The following is a 17,436-nucleotide window of genomic DNA, read 5'->3' as shown; positions in this document are numbered from 1 at the left end:
TTTTAACAACCACAGACAGCAGCAAACTTGAGGTTGATAAATCAGAAAATTGGGTTGATAAGGAGGATTATCATGGTCATTCGCTGTCAACAAAACAGAAGCCCTTCGAAAGTTGCTTTTAACAAAAGATTTCATAGCACACAGATCACTCTGAAATCTTTTATTACTCTACATAAAATATTTAAATTGTATTGTAATGATAGAAGGCTTAATAGATGCAGAGTCAAGCATAAATCTTTATGCAACTTCCCATGAGCCATTTTAGTCCTGAATAAGCTATCCAGCAGTAATACATTTGGAAAACACTCCATGCAGAATGCATACAAATCAAACACTAAATCTGTATAAAAATAAGCTTAAAGCTAAAAAAAAAAAAATTAAAAAAAAAAAAAAAAGCCAAAACACAGTTAGTGCAAAGTCCTGGAATTCATGACATGACCAGACTAGTATACAGAAATAATGGGATTGATTCAGGCAGATTAATTTGCTTTTGCCAACAATCTTCCCCATTCAAAACACAGAAAAAATAGTTTTCTTCCCAAGTGCAAAAACTACAATAGACAATGACAATCAAAAATTTTAATGGAATTATGGAAAAAAATAAAAACATGACTGCAATTAAGGAGAAGCTTCTGGTTCCTACTTACAAGATTTATAAGAAAGAAGAATTTGGATAAAAGATGCTGCAAGATAATAGAAATAAATGGAAACAAATCAAAGGACAGCAGTAATTATAAAAATACTTTAAAGATGGTGAAATTTACAATAAATTAAGAAGCTTTTTAGCTTTTTCAAAGTTAGATTTAAAGCTTTACGATACCACAAGCTAATTCAAAAACATAGGAAATTGTGCATTCAGGTCCGAAATTATGATTTTTGTATCATGCAAAACAATGAACAAAGAAAATTACACAGCTACAAAGAATTGAGGTTTTGAACTGGCCATAACGTGCATTAAGGTTTTTAGTTTATTAACCCTTCCCAGCTCAATGTCACTTTTACAAAGCACAGTGCATGAGGTAAACTGAAAGCTAACAATTCAAAGAAGCAAATAGTTGAGTTAAAGGTGAACCGCATGGCAGAATCCCTTGATGGCAGCCAGTACTTAGAAAACGTGACACCCCAGCCTGCACCTCCCATCCAAGACTTCTGGAGGCACCCGAGAGCACTCTAAGTCCACTTTGACTATGCGGACACCTCGAATCTCCTGGGTAATGTAACAGCCTTTAGCACCTCTGGACACAGCCAGGAGGAACATCTCTCATCTCGGAAGCAAGCAGAAGGGTAAGAATGAAGGAAGTGCTGTGCTGCTCATTTGTCACTGGAACTCTGGTTGTTTTCTAGTGCAGTGAGCCAAGCTGTTACAAACTCTCCAGAGAGAAAGCTCTAGATTCTCATTATACAAGCCTTCCACAAAGCAGCAGACTAAGCCATGCTAGATTCAAAGATGTCAAGGCCAACAGCCTCTCAACAGTTAGTTTATGTTGCAAGAATTATACCTTATCAAAATAAATAAATAAATGGCTGACTGACTCTGGACAAAAGCATATAAATTAATAAACATGGTTCAAAAAACTCAAATACATGGCACATAACATAGTGAAAATATACCCATGAATGGTTTTTAAAATCTTCACTTACTCAAGCTCATGTATAAAACTATAATGAGGAAATGGTAAAATATAAAGTGACTGAATTTGAACAAACTAAAGCAAGCAAAAGAATTTCTAACTCACTCATGCAGCCTCATATCCCATAACATCTTCATACTTAAAAATCTTTTCTAAGTCATTTAAAAGATTCATAAGAACATCCAAAATAATTACACTTATAAACTATTCATAGGCATACACCCAGGTGTAAATGAGCTTCTGAGAAAAAAAAGAATTCCTTATGAACATTGTTGACTTTATCTCTGGATTCAACACTCTTCCTGGAAAATAAAACTATCAGAAAGTAATACTATCAGACATCTTTTTACCTCAGTCTGTCTCCAGTGCCTGTAGAATAGTACTTTTCAGAAAACAACTAATACACTCATTAATACAAAAACATGATACCTGGCACATACTAACAGTAACTCAATAAATGCCAGCCATTATTATCATTCAACTGCGCAGGACAGATGATAACCAATCAAAACATCCTGCACTACCTCACCATCCATCTGGCACAAGCATACTGGTAAGATGACAAATTCAATTTCATTTAGACAGTTTCATTCTATAGTAAACTCTAATAAAGATACTGGGGTTGGCTTGTTAATGTTTTACAAGTCTTACGGAGCTACAAGGCAGATCATATTTTCTCTAAACTAAAACCTGAAATGTTAAAGTCTACCATGAAGCAAGCAGAATATTCCTGATATTCACATGTACCGATGATTAAATGGCTGCGAAAAACCTAAGAAAACATTTCAATGAGTAAATTTTCACTCAAAATCATTAATTATTCATATATCTATTATCATCCTGGCTGACATAAAGAGAATTTCCAGGTCACCTACAAAACAGAATTTGATTCAACAGAAAGTGGCTAACCTGAAGTGTCCCTAATACCACCAGACAAAGGGCCAAGCTTCATAAAATACACATTGAAAGGATAGATAAGAAATCTTAACACAATTCTACTAGTTCAGCTGGAAGGGGTTAAGCACAACATATTGCTTGGTTAGAAACAGGGTGCTTTTCAAGATCTGTATTAATCTTGCAGGTAGGAAAGATTAAAAAGAAAGAAACAGAAAAGGGGTAATGAGTACATGTTCCTGGGCATATTTACCAGTCATGCTGCTGTCTCTGTTTATTCCATTATGGAGTTTACAATGAACAAATGCTGCGTCAAATAACCACGATCCAAAGAGATTCAAGATGCTGTTAACCTTTGGTCTTCGAGGGGCAGGCAGAGGCCTGGGTTCTGAACTAGTCTGATTTGGACTTGACAGAGGAGAAGTGGAAGATGCCTGGTGTTGGACTTTAGAGGTGTGAGCAGTAGTAACCTACCAGAAAAATACAAGTGTCCACAGACATGAAAAGTTAGAGAAAGTTAAAGTTGTAAGATTTTAAAAGTTAACCCCCATAAAGCAAAACAACAATGCTGAGTGCTCTTACTGTACTTGTCTTCATTGTGGCCTTGTTCACAGTAACAGCCCGGTGCCTCCGGTTATGTGGTGGTGTGGTGTTCACAGCAGCACTCTGGGGCATACTTAATCTATTCACGGGTGTTGGGGGAGCACTGTCTGATCGAGGTCGAGAAATGCCTTTTAAAAAACAAAAGTTTTGTTTAAGAAAAACAAAGCTGCCCCATGATCCACTTAGCCTTTCTTCCTAAGTAACAGAACCTATTTCAGTTGGATAGGAAGCCAGAAGAAATGTCTGTTTTCAAGCTTCCCTTGTAACAAGGTGTGGCCATGTTCTAAGCTTAGAGAAGCAGACTACGACTGGATACACCTCCCAAGAAACCTTACAAAAGACAAGCGGGCTTCCCAGTCCTTCCTGACTCCTGGACAAAGCTGCTAGAACCCTATATATGTATAAGGCAGTGCAAAACAAAATGGACAGCCATAGAAGGGTCTTGATCCCTGACAGGAAATTAATGGAGTAGCCAACTGTCTGGCCTGTGAAAACAAATGATTAACCATGAAGAACTCAAGACAGTTGTGTGGCAGCAATCTAATCAGAACAACTCTATTAACTTGTTTTCCTATTTTTTAAACGTTTTAATAAACTTTATCATTTAAAAACTGGCAAATAAACACACTATGACAACACACACCATGGGGTGGTGGTGGCCCATGCTTTTAATCCTAGCACTCAGGAGGCAGAGGCAGGCAGATCTCTGTGAGTTAAAGGTCAGCCTGGTCTACAGAGTGAGTTCCAGGACAGCCAGGGCTACATAGAGAAACTTAAACAACAAAAACAAAACAAAACAAGCAAAACCTAAGAATTACCCAGAAACTAAAGTCTGTACATTTCAATGACCATTCAGCCTCTCACTCTATTTTTCATTTTCACTATCAAATATATTTTTATGTACTTATCCACCATCCAAAAAACAAATTTGTGACAGAGGAAAAACATACAATTGTGTGATACATTTAACACATATACATAACAATTATTTTAGAAAATAACAGCTATTAAATATCACTCTTCTTTAAGAGATTAAAAATATTTTGACTTTTCATGTATATTACATATGAAAAACTAAAAAGGTACAGTTTACCAATGATATCCATGAAAACAGTTGCTAGAGCAATTTAAACTAATTTCATGGGTAACTTTTGGAATGAGTTTTACAATTTGCAATCTGTTTCACAAATTATGTGTAAAATGTCTCCATCTATCTACTAGGTTACTGCCTTTTTCCTGGTATTTTTGTTTGATTTACAGAAAGACAGTAACATTCTAGCTATCACTATTTGCTGAAAATAATTTTCCATAGGCTACCAAGTTTGTTCCTTTCTCTGGGCTTCCCTATGAGGCTCCAGCATTAAACTATAGACTATCTACCCACAGCTCTTCAAACATCTAAGAAACATACACAAAATTCACCTAAGAATGCATCCACCAAACAGCTGATTCCACGCATGGCACGGAAGAATATCTGAGGCAGATGTTTAAGGCAGGGATACTGGCTGAGCTCCTGTGGCATCCCGCTCACATTCAAGAACTGTTCCTGAAACTTGGGGGTTGAGCTTATAACGGCTGGGTTACTCAAATCCACAGGATTACTATTGAAAAGGAAAAAGAATTGATTATACACTTAGAGATGTCTATAGCAATACAAAAATTCATGAAATGCAATTTAAGAATTAGGACTATCCCTGATGGTAGCACACACCTTCCTTCAGTCCCATCTTTCAATGGGCAGAGGCAGGCAGATCCCTCTGACTTTCAGGCCAGTCTGGTCTCCACAGTGAGTTAATTCCAGACAACTGAGAGTATCTAGAGAGACACTGTCTCAAAAACAAACAAACAAACAAACAAAGCAACAACGAAAAAGAATAGGACTGCTTGTGCCTGTGTCTTTAATGTGGAGGAGAATGACTTTATTTGATAAACTAGGGACTCAAACATGGATGTTTCTCTATAGGCCTGCATGTTTATTTGTTCATTTGCCTTTTTAATAATGGTTTGATTAATTCTTTTGAGAATTTAATACTATGTTTTTTTTTGTTTGTGTTTGTTGAGACAGGGTCTCATTACGTAGCCCAGGCTAGTCTGGAACTGGCTATGCAGACCATGCTGGCCTAGAACTCATAGATATCCAATTCTGCCTGCCTCCTAGACTCTGCCTCCCCTGCCTCCTCTTCCCAAGTGCTGGGTTAAAGGTGGGAGCCATCATACCCAGACTGCTCTTCTTCTCTTCTTTGAAAAACAAAACAAAGAAAACAAAAAACAAAAAAACAAAAACAAAGACAAAAAAACCTACTTTCCTCATAGAATGAGAATCAAGCTAGACTAAAAGTTTGATTTTTAAAGAATATTTTCACCCAGCATCATGGCTTATGCCTTTAAATCCCAGTTCTCAGGAGGAAGAGACAGGCAAATCTCAATGAGTTCAGGCCAACCTGGTTTACAAAGCTGTTACACAGAGAAACCCAGTCCCACCCCACCCCCAATAAAAGGAGGAGGAGGAAAAGAATAAAAAAATTTTTTTAATGTTTGGAACCAAAAAATAGAAAAATAAAGTTAACAAGAGTTTCATGAAGAAAATTTTAATATAAACATTTATCTATGTACAGACTTACCAACAAGTACAAGGACAACATTTGAGACTAGCATTAGTCAAAAAAAAAAAAAAAAAAATCAATGGGAGCCTTGTTGTTTTCCAGGAAAAAAGATGAAGCTACCATACTAGACCAGATTCTGTTTATATTACACATCACATTCAGCTCTCTTCCCAGGAAATTTGCCAATGGACAGAGTTGCCCCTTCTGAGTAATCCTCATAGTCCTGCTTCTGACCCACCCACAGCTCACTTAAATAAAAACATAAAATTTATCCAAAAAGAATCCATACAAATTTCTGTGAGAAAATCCATAACCATTTTAGCCTAATTAACAAAAATTATTTGGCCTAATATATCTCTTTTGAGGGAAAGCCCCAGTAACTTAAAAGAGCCAATGTTGTTCACAGCTGTTCATGCCACTAAATCACACAGTCCTGAAAGTCCTGAAAGGAAATAAGAAACAGGAAACAGTCTACCAGAGAGATAGTATGTATGTACAAGAGAAGGAAGGAGCTGAGCTAGGGAAGATCAAGTGTTCTTGGTTCAACAACAATTCAAGGCTTGATCTTTCCCCAACTGCTTCTTAAAGTTTAATGAGGGTTCTCCATGGATTCACTGTAACCTCCCTCACACTGGTGGCAATAGTGTGTGTGGGGGGAGGTGGGAGGCAGGGGTGTGTGTGTGTGGGTCTTGGTATGCGCGCACACACACACACACAGAGCACACACACATACACAGAGCACACACACAGAGCACACACACACACACACAGAGCACACACATAGAGCACACATTTGCTTAGTCAGGTTTCTAGTATTTATAATTTAACAAACTCTGACTAACACCATTATTATCCCAAGAACAAAGATTAAAGCCTAAGAGATTAATTAGGAATGAAAAAATGAAAACATTAGGCAACAATATTTTAATTTAAAAAAAATTTTGTAAACAAAAGTCTTACACTGAGGTTATAGACTAGCATGAAACTTATTACACAGCCCATACTGGGCTTAAACTTGTGATCTTCCCGCCTCATATAAGAATATAGGAATAACAAAGATTCCCACTATCTTAGCAATACTTACAAATAATGATATAAAAAATATGCAAATTTTGTGAAAAAAAACATTTGTCAGCTATGTAAGACTCTTAAAAGAGGGACTTTGGGGTAACTGAGCACAATGGCTCAATTCCAGTACTAAGGAAACTAAGACAGTAGGTTCAAGGCTAGTCTGAGCTACATGGCAAAGCTTTGTCTCAAATAATAAACCATTAAAGGAGGAGAGTATGTCTAAGTGGTAAACTACATGCTTAAATTCAAATGCACTTTCTAGCACCAAATAAAAATGTCTAAATGGGGCTGGAGAGATGGCTCAGCGGTTAAGAGCACCCGACTGCTCTTCCAGAGGTCATGAGTTCAATTCCCAGCAACCACATGGTGGCTCACAACCATCTGTAAAGAGATCCGATGCCCTCTTCTGGTGTATCTGAAGACAGCTACAGTGTACTTATATATAATAAATAAATAAATCTTTAAAAAAAAAAAATGTCTAAATGGAGCTGGAGAGATAACTAAGTGGTTAAGAGTGCACCCTGCTCTTCCAGAATACAGAATCCCAACATCCACATCCAGTGATTCACAACCTCCTTTAATTCCAATCTCGTGGATATGATGCTCTCTTTTGCCACTTAAGGGCACCCAAATGCACAGCATCCACTCACACCCAGAGATACACATACACATACATAAAAATAATTCTTTTTAATTTTAAAAGTAGATCCTGAGAACCATTTCTTATATTTTGTAGGGGTTCCTTTTCTAAAAATTTCATTTTATTGAGCCAATGAAATGGCTAGTAGACTGATGACAGAGAAAGGAGCTCAAATCCCCAAAGAATATGACAAAGTCCTGGGAGAGATCACATCATCAAAGATACAGTAACAAGCAAGAAAACAAGTTCTTAGAAAGGATGGCCAAACCAGCTGAGGACAACTGGAGCATCCTGGAATGGAGAGAACAGGAGGTGCACGATGCAGACGCGCATGCTGTTCAAATTCAGCACCTTCCAGTGGACTGTGCTTAGCACACATGCTGCATTCCAGCAGAAACAGAGTATGGTGCTTGCCATGAATAAAATGACAATACCTTAGCATGTGTAAAAATCGAAACCATGTTTGTGCAATACACTCATTGTCCATTTCTGGAGGGATCAGGTTGGCATCTTCATCGGGAACTTTAAATGGAGGAAATGAAGGACCGTATGTAAAGCGGAGCAATCTGGAAAGCAAACACCACACACCACTAAGTTCACTTCTTTCTTTCAGGTTGTCTTCTCTTTTGATGGTATTGAGGGCTGCACCTAGGCCTCACACATTCAAGACAGTGAGATATATCCCAGTCCATTTTAACTTTTTATTCTGAAAAAAGATCTAAGTTGCAGAGGGTGGCTATGAACTTCTGTTTCTCCTGACTAATAAAGATTAGTCTTTACCACCAGGTCTACCTACCAAGTCCATTATTAACAAACTAAACATACATTCAAGCGTTATTTAAGAAAATAGATTACACATGCTTTAACGGAAAAGTAACTTTCGTTCTCCTGCTCTAATTATCATCTCTAAGGCATATCACTCAGTCTTTTTACTGAGGCCTAGTCCTAGAAGCTTGCAGCTTCTGAACAATCTTATCTAGGTCTAGAATGTTTTCGGCCTCCAAGACTTACTACTGAATAAGGTCACTCCTTCTTGAATTCTGGATGGTCAACTCAGTTGTTTTGGCTTAAAAGTCACCTGCAGTCTGGACTGGTTCTGTGGATTGATGTCTATATGCAGATGAGGGCAGGCGCAAGATAAGGCAAGGCCTGTGATTGGGCAGTGACAAAGTAAGGCAGGCACAGAGTTTTGGAGAGGGGAGAGAGGGGAAGAGAGTGAGAGAGGGGAAGACAGAGAGGGGAAGCGAGAGGGAGGAAAAGAGAGGGAGAGAGAGAGAGAGAGAGAGAGAGAGAGAGGAAGAAGGAGGAGGAAGAAGAGAAGAGGAGGAAGAAGAGGAGGAAGAGGAAGAGGGGAAGAGAAGGTGGAGGAGGATGACCCCACCCTAATCCTATAAGAGGTATAAATAGCTTATAAGGGAAGGATTATTATAGGATAATTTGTCTTTTCTGAGTAGGCAGTTTATATCAATATCAATTGGCTCTGAGCTTATTGTGTGGACATTTTGTGGAGTGAGAATTTACTGATATAAATATGATTGATAAATTACAAGCTTCTAGAGTTTTGTTTTTACCAACATACTGGGAATTATGACTATGGGGCTGGTGTGGAAGCAACCTCCCAAGGGAACTTAGCAAGTCTGATGGAGATGATTTGAGAGCTCTGGGCCAGAGGGTCTGCTGAGTCTGGCTGGCTGAATGAGACTGCTGGGGCCATGTGGCCCGCTGGTGCCAGCGCTAGCATGAGATGGTGCCCTATACCATTTTTTAATTATTTACTATTACATAGCTCAATCTGGCTTCTCTGTTTCTCACTGAATCATTCTACTTGTCATCATCCTATCCTTGGCAATATATTCTAATCTGGCTCATTCTCACTCTCTGGCTTGTTCTGTCTTCACCTGTGACTAGCTTGTTCTCTCTCTCTCTCTGCTACCTGCCTCTAAACAACTGTCCCTGTAAAACTGTCTCCTCTCTCCACGCTGCTCTCTCTTAAGTAGCCTCTCTTTTTTCTCTATTCTCATGAGAACTGGACATATCCTAGTCTGTCAAATCTTTCTCTGATTCATCACTTTGTCTGCCACACAATTAAACATCACTTGCAAACACGGGTGCTTCTTTCTACACACTAACTACTTTCACTATTTGGATTAAAGGCGCATACTAAGGACATGTCTGTATTCCAGTCAGAGGAATTAAAGGTGTGTGCTAAAGCTGAGCCTCACCACAACTAGTAACAGGTTTTTATTTTTGTTTTTTTTTTTGTTTTTTTTTAAAGATTTATTTCTTATTTATTTTTAATGTATATGAGTATAATGTTGCTGTCTTCAGACACACCAGAAGAGGGGATCGGATCTCATTACAGATGGTTGTGAGCCACCATGTGGTTGCTGGGATTTGAACTCAGGACCTCTGGAAGAGCAGGCAGTGCTCTTAACCACTGAGCCATCTCTCCAGCCCTAGTAACAGGTTTTTCCAGTAAACAACACAGTCTCAGAGTTCACAGTGTGATCAAACATCCTGCAACACCTTACCTAAGTAAAAAAGAAGCTATATGAAAACTCTGATTTGCAAAAACAATAAACTGCAAGGGATTTCCAGATTTTTTAAAAAAGTTTTGTAAAAATATTCAAACTAATTATGTTAGCTTATTTATATATCTTGCAAGTAATAAGTTATGTATTTTGTTACATATACATTGTTTCTTTTCTGTTGTTTTGTTTGGTTGGATGGTTTTAATTTTTGTGTTTGTTTTGAGGCAGTCTTTTTTTTTTTCGGAGCTGGGGACCGAACCCAGGGCCTTGAGCTTGCTAGGCAGGCGCTCTACCACTGAGCCAAATCCCCAACCCATTTTGAGGCAGTCTTAACATGTAGCTCTGGCTGGCTGGCATGGAACTCAGTATGAAACCAGGCTGGCAATAATCTCACTACATACACCAGGCTGGCCTCAAACTCAGAGTTCTGCCTACTCCCTCCTCCTGAACTCTGGAATTAAAGGTGTGTACCACTACACCCAACTTCCTATTATTTTTTTTAAAAAAGTGGCACCACTGTAAATCCTTCAATAAAACTAAGGTATAATTTATTTATAACAACTTTACATGAAGTTCAGAATTTAGTATGTATATTTAGAATACAGTGCATTTTTATGATGTACCATAACAGCTAACTGAATTCAACAACTTATTTACCTAACAGTAATATTCTATATGTATTGAGACTTTTCAAAGCCATTTGACTCAATTACTTTGTATCTAGGGATCTTATTTTAATAAAACAATCATAATATATATAAAACTGTAGAAAGTATTCCTTCAAAATTTTTTCTAAAGTATATTTTATCAAAATAAAAATTATTAAATAATTTAAGACTATAAAGTTACTAAGATGCAACCTCAAGAATTATTTACAAATTAATACATGAATTGAACATCAAACGAAAAACACAGGTAAATAATACTATCCCAAACTTGTACCTCTACCATGAACCATCTCCCTGACTTTGCTTCTTTTAAACTGGCACAGCCCATAAAGAACAATAACGATGGATCCAGACTTTTCAAATATATTCCATGAAGCCCATAAAAACAGAACCAGACTAGAGGTGCCCCACTGTCAGATGGATGAGGAAGTCAATGACTTACCTGGAGGTCAGTGCACAGATGACCTTGCTCCACTGCTCCACCACTGCAGGGTGGTGCCTCCAGTTAGCCACCATCTCCTTGGCTGTCTTCCAATAAGGAGGTGTTGGGAAGCACCGGGTACAAGCTAGTAACCAAACTTCAAAGAGAACACCAATCAGCTTCTCCGCTAGATTCTCAGCAATGCCACCTAGGCAATGAAAAGAATTAACTTTGGCACACTTATTGAACCATAGAGAACATCAAGAATCACTTTTGGAAAATTTTCAAACTGCCTTGCTCAGTTTTAGTACAGATTTAGTACAGGTTCTAGCTAGGGACAACCAGGAAGAAAGAAAAAGATGGAGGCCAACAATGAGTGACCACTATAAATCAACTTCTGTGCCACATAATCCTCATTTATTTCTGCAGAACAGATATTCATAAATACCTATTAGGTTTTTGTTTAAAGACACTGTCCTGCCAAGTAACTCAAGTTAACCTGGAAGTTAAGTTGTAAAGGGTAACCCTGAACTTCCAATGTCAGTATGTTTCCACTCTACTTAGCTAATAAAAAAGAACTCAGAACAAATACCCAGGTCTTCCTGACTCCAAAGTCTGCCACAAAATGCTTCAGGTGCTTAAAGCTGCCCTTCAGTGGAGAAGGACTTAGAGAAAGCTAAGAACTAGTACCAGGTAAGGCCCCAAACCTTAAACAGAAGGCAAAGTTATCCTTCTAGTCAAAGTACTGGTCTGGTCTGGTCTGGTCTGGTCTGGTCTGGTCTGGTCTGGTGTAATCAAAACCAGAAGGGGCAGTGAACATGCACAGCTCAAGAAAATAAGAGTTGGGACTAGAAGGGAAAGTAATTGAAATGTGCACATCAAATAAGCAAAATCAAAGGTCCAATAATAAAGAGCCTGGGGGTGGGGGGGTGGGGGGGAGGTTGCCAGATTCAGACTGCTGAGATCAGTCACGAGCATGGGGAACCAATAACAGAGAACCAATGTGTCAAGTGCTTTGACTGTGCAAGCTATTGTCAGCACCAGGCTGTATTCCTATCACAGGTCCTTTCCCACATTACAATTCCATGATTCCTTCCAGGCATTTCCTTGGGCATTGCATCTATCTGACAACACAAGCATGCTAGAATACATAGAAAATAAGAACAAACCCCGGGACTCAACTATCAACTTATACTTCATGTATACTCTGCTTTAACGTACAAAGCCGGGCTTCTGAAATACACTGTAAAACTGTACAAAGATATAGGCTCTTTATGGGCTGCTAATGAATGTCATACTTCCAAATCAAACACCGTAAGACTTTGGAGGTTTTATTTGCCAAACAAGATGTTTTCTGGGCTGGAGGTGGAGCCCAGTCTCGGTTAAGTGTTTGCCTACCAAGGGCAAGGCCCTGGGTTGTTTCCAAGAGCAAGATATCATCACTATCCAGTTTTTAGAGACTCTACTTTGACAACAACTTTGCCATTCAGAACACTATCCATAGAGTCTAATTTAGCATTTGATGCTTCCTAGACAGGTTCTATACTACTGCACAAAACAAACTATTGTTCCTATCCTTCTCCAACATGCTTAATTACAAGTTTCTTCTCTGTAGGGACAATCTCTTATGTACTGTGCAGAAGCATCACCTATCAATAAAAATCTAATGAGCGGAGGATTAGAAGGTGAGACAACCAGAGATAGATAGATGGGGGGGGGGGGAGAAACTCTGAGATAGTCAGGCGAGGGAGATTTATCACCCAGACTCTGAGCATGAAACTGGGGGGAGGTAACGAGTCTTGTAACAGATAGAGACTAATATAAATGGTTTAATAGGTTATAAGCTAGGTGGGGAACAAGCCAAAGCTTATGGCCTAAAGATTAAGTCATAAATAAATAAGCCTCCAAGAACTTACTTGGGAAGTGGGGCATGGGTGGAAAAGCTCACAGTTAACTTTTCTACGTTAGCAAAAATAATCACCAAAGGTAAAATAACTTAAGACACACGAACATACACACATACACAACCCCCAACCTCTTTTTAAGGCAGTCTTACTATGTCACCCTAGCTGGCCTGGAACTCACTCTGTAGACAGGCAGGTCTTGAACCTCCTGAGCTCTGGTATTAAAGGGCAGCGCCACTGCCCCCAACCCATATTGTATCTTTCCAGCCTAAAACTTGCTAACTTTGGTTTGTTCAACATTCTTTTTTTTTTGGTTCTTTTTTTTGGAGCTGGGGACCGAACCCAGGGCCTTGCGCTTCCTAGGCAAGCGCTCTACCACTGAGCTAAATCCCCAACCCCTCAACATTCTTACTGAACTTTAAATTTCCAGAGTCTATCATTCACTAAATTTAAATGTAAACTGTATTTGGAGATCAGAAATATATGGGTAAAATTCATCAACAAACCTTGAACAGTTGGTGGGGCCAGAAGTATGTCATTAATTTGTAGAAGGAACAACAGTAAGACTTCCCAGGTTTCTCGAGCCATGATGGATGACTCACGGGCCAGTTTCTGAATGGCTCTCAGAACTTGTAAGCACAGTCGGATCTGACTGGAGCCCTGTTCCTGTCTGAAGAAGACAGACAGATATCACTGACAGGCCTGGAAGAGAGACAGCAACAGCCAAAGAACAGGAAACTTACTGAAGCAGAACAGTGGTCCAGTGACACTGCCTAAGCACCAGTGGACAGCAAAACCCACTTTACAGCTAATTTCCCCCACTACTTAGTTCAGCACCCTGAGATATCCATCCACCTCTTCTGTGAAAAATTATCTTCTGTGAGGAAACAGAAGAGCTAGAATGCAGACTTCACTTCTGGATTTCCTTTCTGAAATGTGTCCCACATATAATAGCAGATATTCAACCAGTTCCCGATACATGAGTACATGCCTAGTCACGTCTGCTCTTCACCCTGGAGCAGAAAAGGCCCTTATATTCTTTTTCAATTTTCTGAAACATACATTCACAAGAATTAAGTGTTTACAGTATTCACAGTCACCCCAAAGGTATCCTCTGTTTAGAGGCCCAATGGTGAATCCAAACTTGGAAGAGCATGTGAACATCTCCTCAGAGAGGAGTACCTGCTACTACTGCTCTAATAAAAACACAGGCATTCCAAAGGGCTCCAAGGACTCCTCAAACAACAGTTGCAAAATTCTCTTTAGACATGTTTGCTCCTTAAGAGAAGACTACTCAATAAAATAGGGGTAGAAGAAAAAGCCAGAGATCCAGGACCTAGCCCTTGTCTCTCTTTCCAAGATGCACAACCTGAGAATTTAAAGGACAGTTTTAACGACTAGTCAGATGGGCTCCAGATTTCCCATGAGAAACCGAACACAATACTGATAGAAAATATAAAGACAAATTTCTATAAATTGTGACTTGACATGAAAAGCTGGAGAATTTTAAGTAATATCAGCAAATCATCTACTCCTAGAATTTCCACTCCTCAAACCTGGGTCATGACCCAGAAAGCTGGACCTTACCCTAAAGTTACAGACAAATCACACAACCAACTAAATGTTCCCGCAAGAAGTCAGAACTGGGCCAGAGAAATGGCTTAATAGATTAGATCATTCGCTGTACAAACATGTAAGGCCTAAGTTCAAATCCCTAGCACTCACATGAAAAGCTGGGCATGGGGTTGGGGATTTAGCTCAGTGGTAGAGCGCTTGCCTAGGAAGCGCAAGGCCCTGGGTTCGTCCCCAACTCCGAAAAAAAAAAAAGAACCAAAAAAAAAAAAAAAAAGAAAGAAAAGAAAAGCTGGGCATGGCTGTGTGTACCTGTAGCCCAGCATCGTAGGGTAGAGCTGGGTGGGTTCTAAAAGCTCAACTCCCAGGCAGCTTAGCTGAAATGGCAAGCTTCTGGTTCAACAAAAAGCCCTGTCTCAAGGGAGTGAAGCAGAAAGCAATAGAGGAAGACACCCAATTTCCTCCTCTGACCTCTGCATGTGGGCACATTTACATGTGTGCATGGATCAGGACGACATACACAGGGAGGGGGGGTGTCCATCCTGCATCCATCTAGAGCTGAAGCCCATCCATAAAATGCCACACAGCTCAAGCATGTGCCTGTTCTGCCTTACTCGAGGAAGAGCAAAGAAAAAAGAACTGTATATATATGAAATCAGCTCTGGAGCTGACATTCTTTTGAGGTGGCTATTACAGTGCATGCTCCCCACAGTGGCAACTCTTTCCAGGTATCCTCTGGTTCCTTAGCCTCACTCAAAAAGCCTAAATTCAAGAACGGAATTCAAGTTCCTAAAACTAGAAGAAATAGGGTAGTCTTTATATAAAAAATAAATGAGATTTTCTTCCATCTCAAAAGTGACTGTGGTTTTCAGAAAAACCTCAGAATGGGCACTAGTAAACCTGTGAGAACTTGACTAGCACCTGCCTTAGTAACACTCTATTTGTTCGTTTATTTGTTTGTTTAATTTTTATGTTGGCATCCTGCCTGCAGGTATGTCTATGTTCCAAGTGTGTGCCTTGCCCATGGATTCCAGAAAAACACATGATATACTTTGGACTAGAGTTATATAGATAGTTGTGAGCCACCATATGAAGTGCTGGTAATCAAACCCAGGTCCTGTGGGAAAATCAGCCAGTGCTCTTAACTGCTGAGTCATCTCCCCAGCTGCCTTTGTAAGTAAATTCTTATTTCTTAATTTAGTAGTAGGAATGTAATGTCTGCTTTCCTGCTCTAACACAGATCTAAGGAGAAACATTTATTAGCTAGCTTTTTACAAAAAAAAAGCAGAGCACTGCTTTAGGAGACATGTACACAGGGACCAGAAAAGATAGATACTGCATTTCTTATAATGTAATATATCTAAGCAATTAAAACTCCAATCAGTTTCAACAGATAATACATTTTTCATTCAATTATAAAAAAATAAACTAATGGGCAAAAGAGAAAATCATATTAACTCAATCTCTAACAAAAGATAAAAGCAGTTTCCTCCACTTTGAGAATCAGTTTATGTAAACACAACTAATTAAGAAAGCGCTAATGACAATTTGATGACTATCTAAAAATTGTAAACTGAAACTTCTAGTAACAGAAGATTAAATCAGAAGTTCCAATATAAAGCATTGAAAACATTCACCTAGTCTTCATATATTATCACTGGTCGAGAGAACTCTAATACTTGAATTAGTGCCTTTCAGACTTCACTGACCTGTGTACACACACGCGCGCACACACACACACACACACATACACACACACTCTCCCTTTCTCCCCCCACACCCCGAGGAAAAAACTATCAAACAGCAAAACAACTTACAATCATACTTTTCAAGAGAGAAAAGTAAAAACCAAAGCGCGATTTCCTCAAATGCCATGACTTCATTCAGCAATACACCAGGTTTGGTGGCAAGCACCTTTACCCACTGAGCCATCTGGCCAGCCCCACCCCCAAAAAATGTTTAAACAGGAAAAGAAATATGTCACCATCACCAAATTTTAATATCCAACATCTCAGAAACAAGGCCAAAAAGTATTTAAAATAAAGACACATCTATTTAAAACTTGTGCTAAATCCAAGATTACACAACTGTAATTTCAGAACTCAAAAAACTAAAACAGGAAGATAATGAGTCTAGATCAACATGGGCTACACGGCAAGTTCATAACCAGTCTGGGCTATGCAGTGAGATGCCATCAAACTCAAAAACAAACGAAGAAAAACCTCTTGGTAAACGTTACATGATCTCGTAAGCCTACCTCTTTTATTCATTTTTATAGAACCCATAAGTGAATGAATAAAGTTCAAAGGACTAACAATAAAATCGGCTTTTATACTTAATAAAGTAACTATAAATATTATTTTTTATGATCTTGATGATGACCAGATAGTTAGTTCCAACTTACCTTGGTACGAAAAGATTTTGTAGATGTTTTAATATACTTTGAATATATAAATTAGGTTCTTTAATAACTGGTAATGGAATAGAATCTTTTGGCAACACCAAAGCCATAATCCAATCTGTATATACATCAACACAATATTTTACAGTCTCTCCATCCAATGGAAGGGTCAGTCCATAGCAAATTACTTCCATGGTCCATTTTACCTAAGCAAAAGAAAACATTCGAAAAGACTATAGATCTTTATCTGTATCTCACTAGATTAATTTAAAATTCAACATCTTTTAGTGCCCAGAATTGAAGATACGATCATCTCAACATATACATCAAATTTAATATAGACATACTTACTATGTTGTAGACATATCAATGTTGCCTTTGACAAGCAAATTTCAGAAGAAATTAAATTTATTATTTTTAAATATTATGCCTATGTATGTTTTACCTCTTTGATATCATTACCATTCACTCTGTAAAATGATCCTTTCAATTTCTTG

At 38.6% G+C, this 17,436-nt stretch overlaps 1 protein-coding gene across 7 annotated transcripts in view; it reads right to left on the bottom strand.

Annotated features, from left to right (window-relative positions):
- Ralgapb (Ral GTPase activating protein non-catalytic subunit beta) overlaps nucleotides 1-17,436 on the bottom strand; it is an 89,632-nt gene that overhangs the window by 55,639 nt on the left and 16,557 nt on the right. For 3 of the 7 annotated variants that reach the window (XM_006235416.5, XM_006235418.5, XM_063284185.1), the window contains exons 3-10: nucleotides 16,943-17,145; nucleotides 13,473-13,636; nucleotides 11,084-11,270; nucleotides 7,877-8,008; nucleotides 4,551-4,729; nucleotides 3,108-3,256; nucleotides 2,779-2,995; nucleotides 648-683 (exon numbers count right to left, since the gene is read on the bottom strand). In XM_006235416.5, the coding sequence (XP_006235478.2) occupies nucleotides 648-683; nucleotides 2,779-2,995; nucleotides 3,108-3,256; nucleotides 4,551-4,729; nucleotides 7,877-8,008; nucleotides 11,084-11,270; nucleotides 13,473-13,636; nucleotides 16,943-17,145 (1,267 nt within the window). Of the gene's footprint in view, nucleotides 1-647; nucleotides 684-2,778; nucleotides 2,996-3,107; nucleotides 3,257-4,550; nucleotides 4,730-7,876; nucleotides 8,009-11,083; nucleotides 11,271-13,472; nucleotides 13,669-16,942; nucleotides 17,146-17,436 lie in introns of those variants that run through there. The other 4 variants (XM_006235420.5, XM_006235421.5, NM_001271210.2 and 1 more) reach the window with 3 other exon arrangements.

This window comes from Rattus norvegicus, chromosome 3 (assembly GCF_036323735.1).
Source record: "Rattus norvegicus strain BN/NHsdMcwi chromosome 3, GRCr8, whole genome shotgun sequence".
In the NCBI taxonomy this organism is placed as follows: domain Eukaryota; kingdom Metazoa; phylum Chordata; class Mammalia; order Rodentia; family Muridae; genus Rattus; species Rattus norvegicus.
This window is presented reverse-complemented; position numbering and strand designations above follow the sequence as displayed.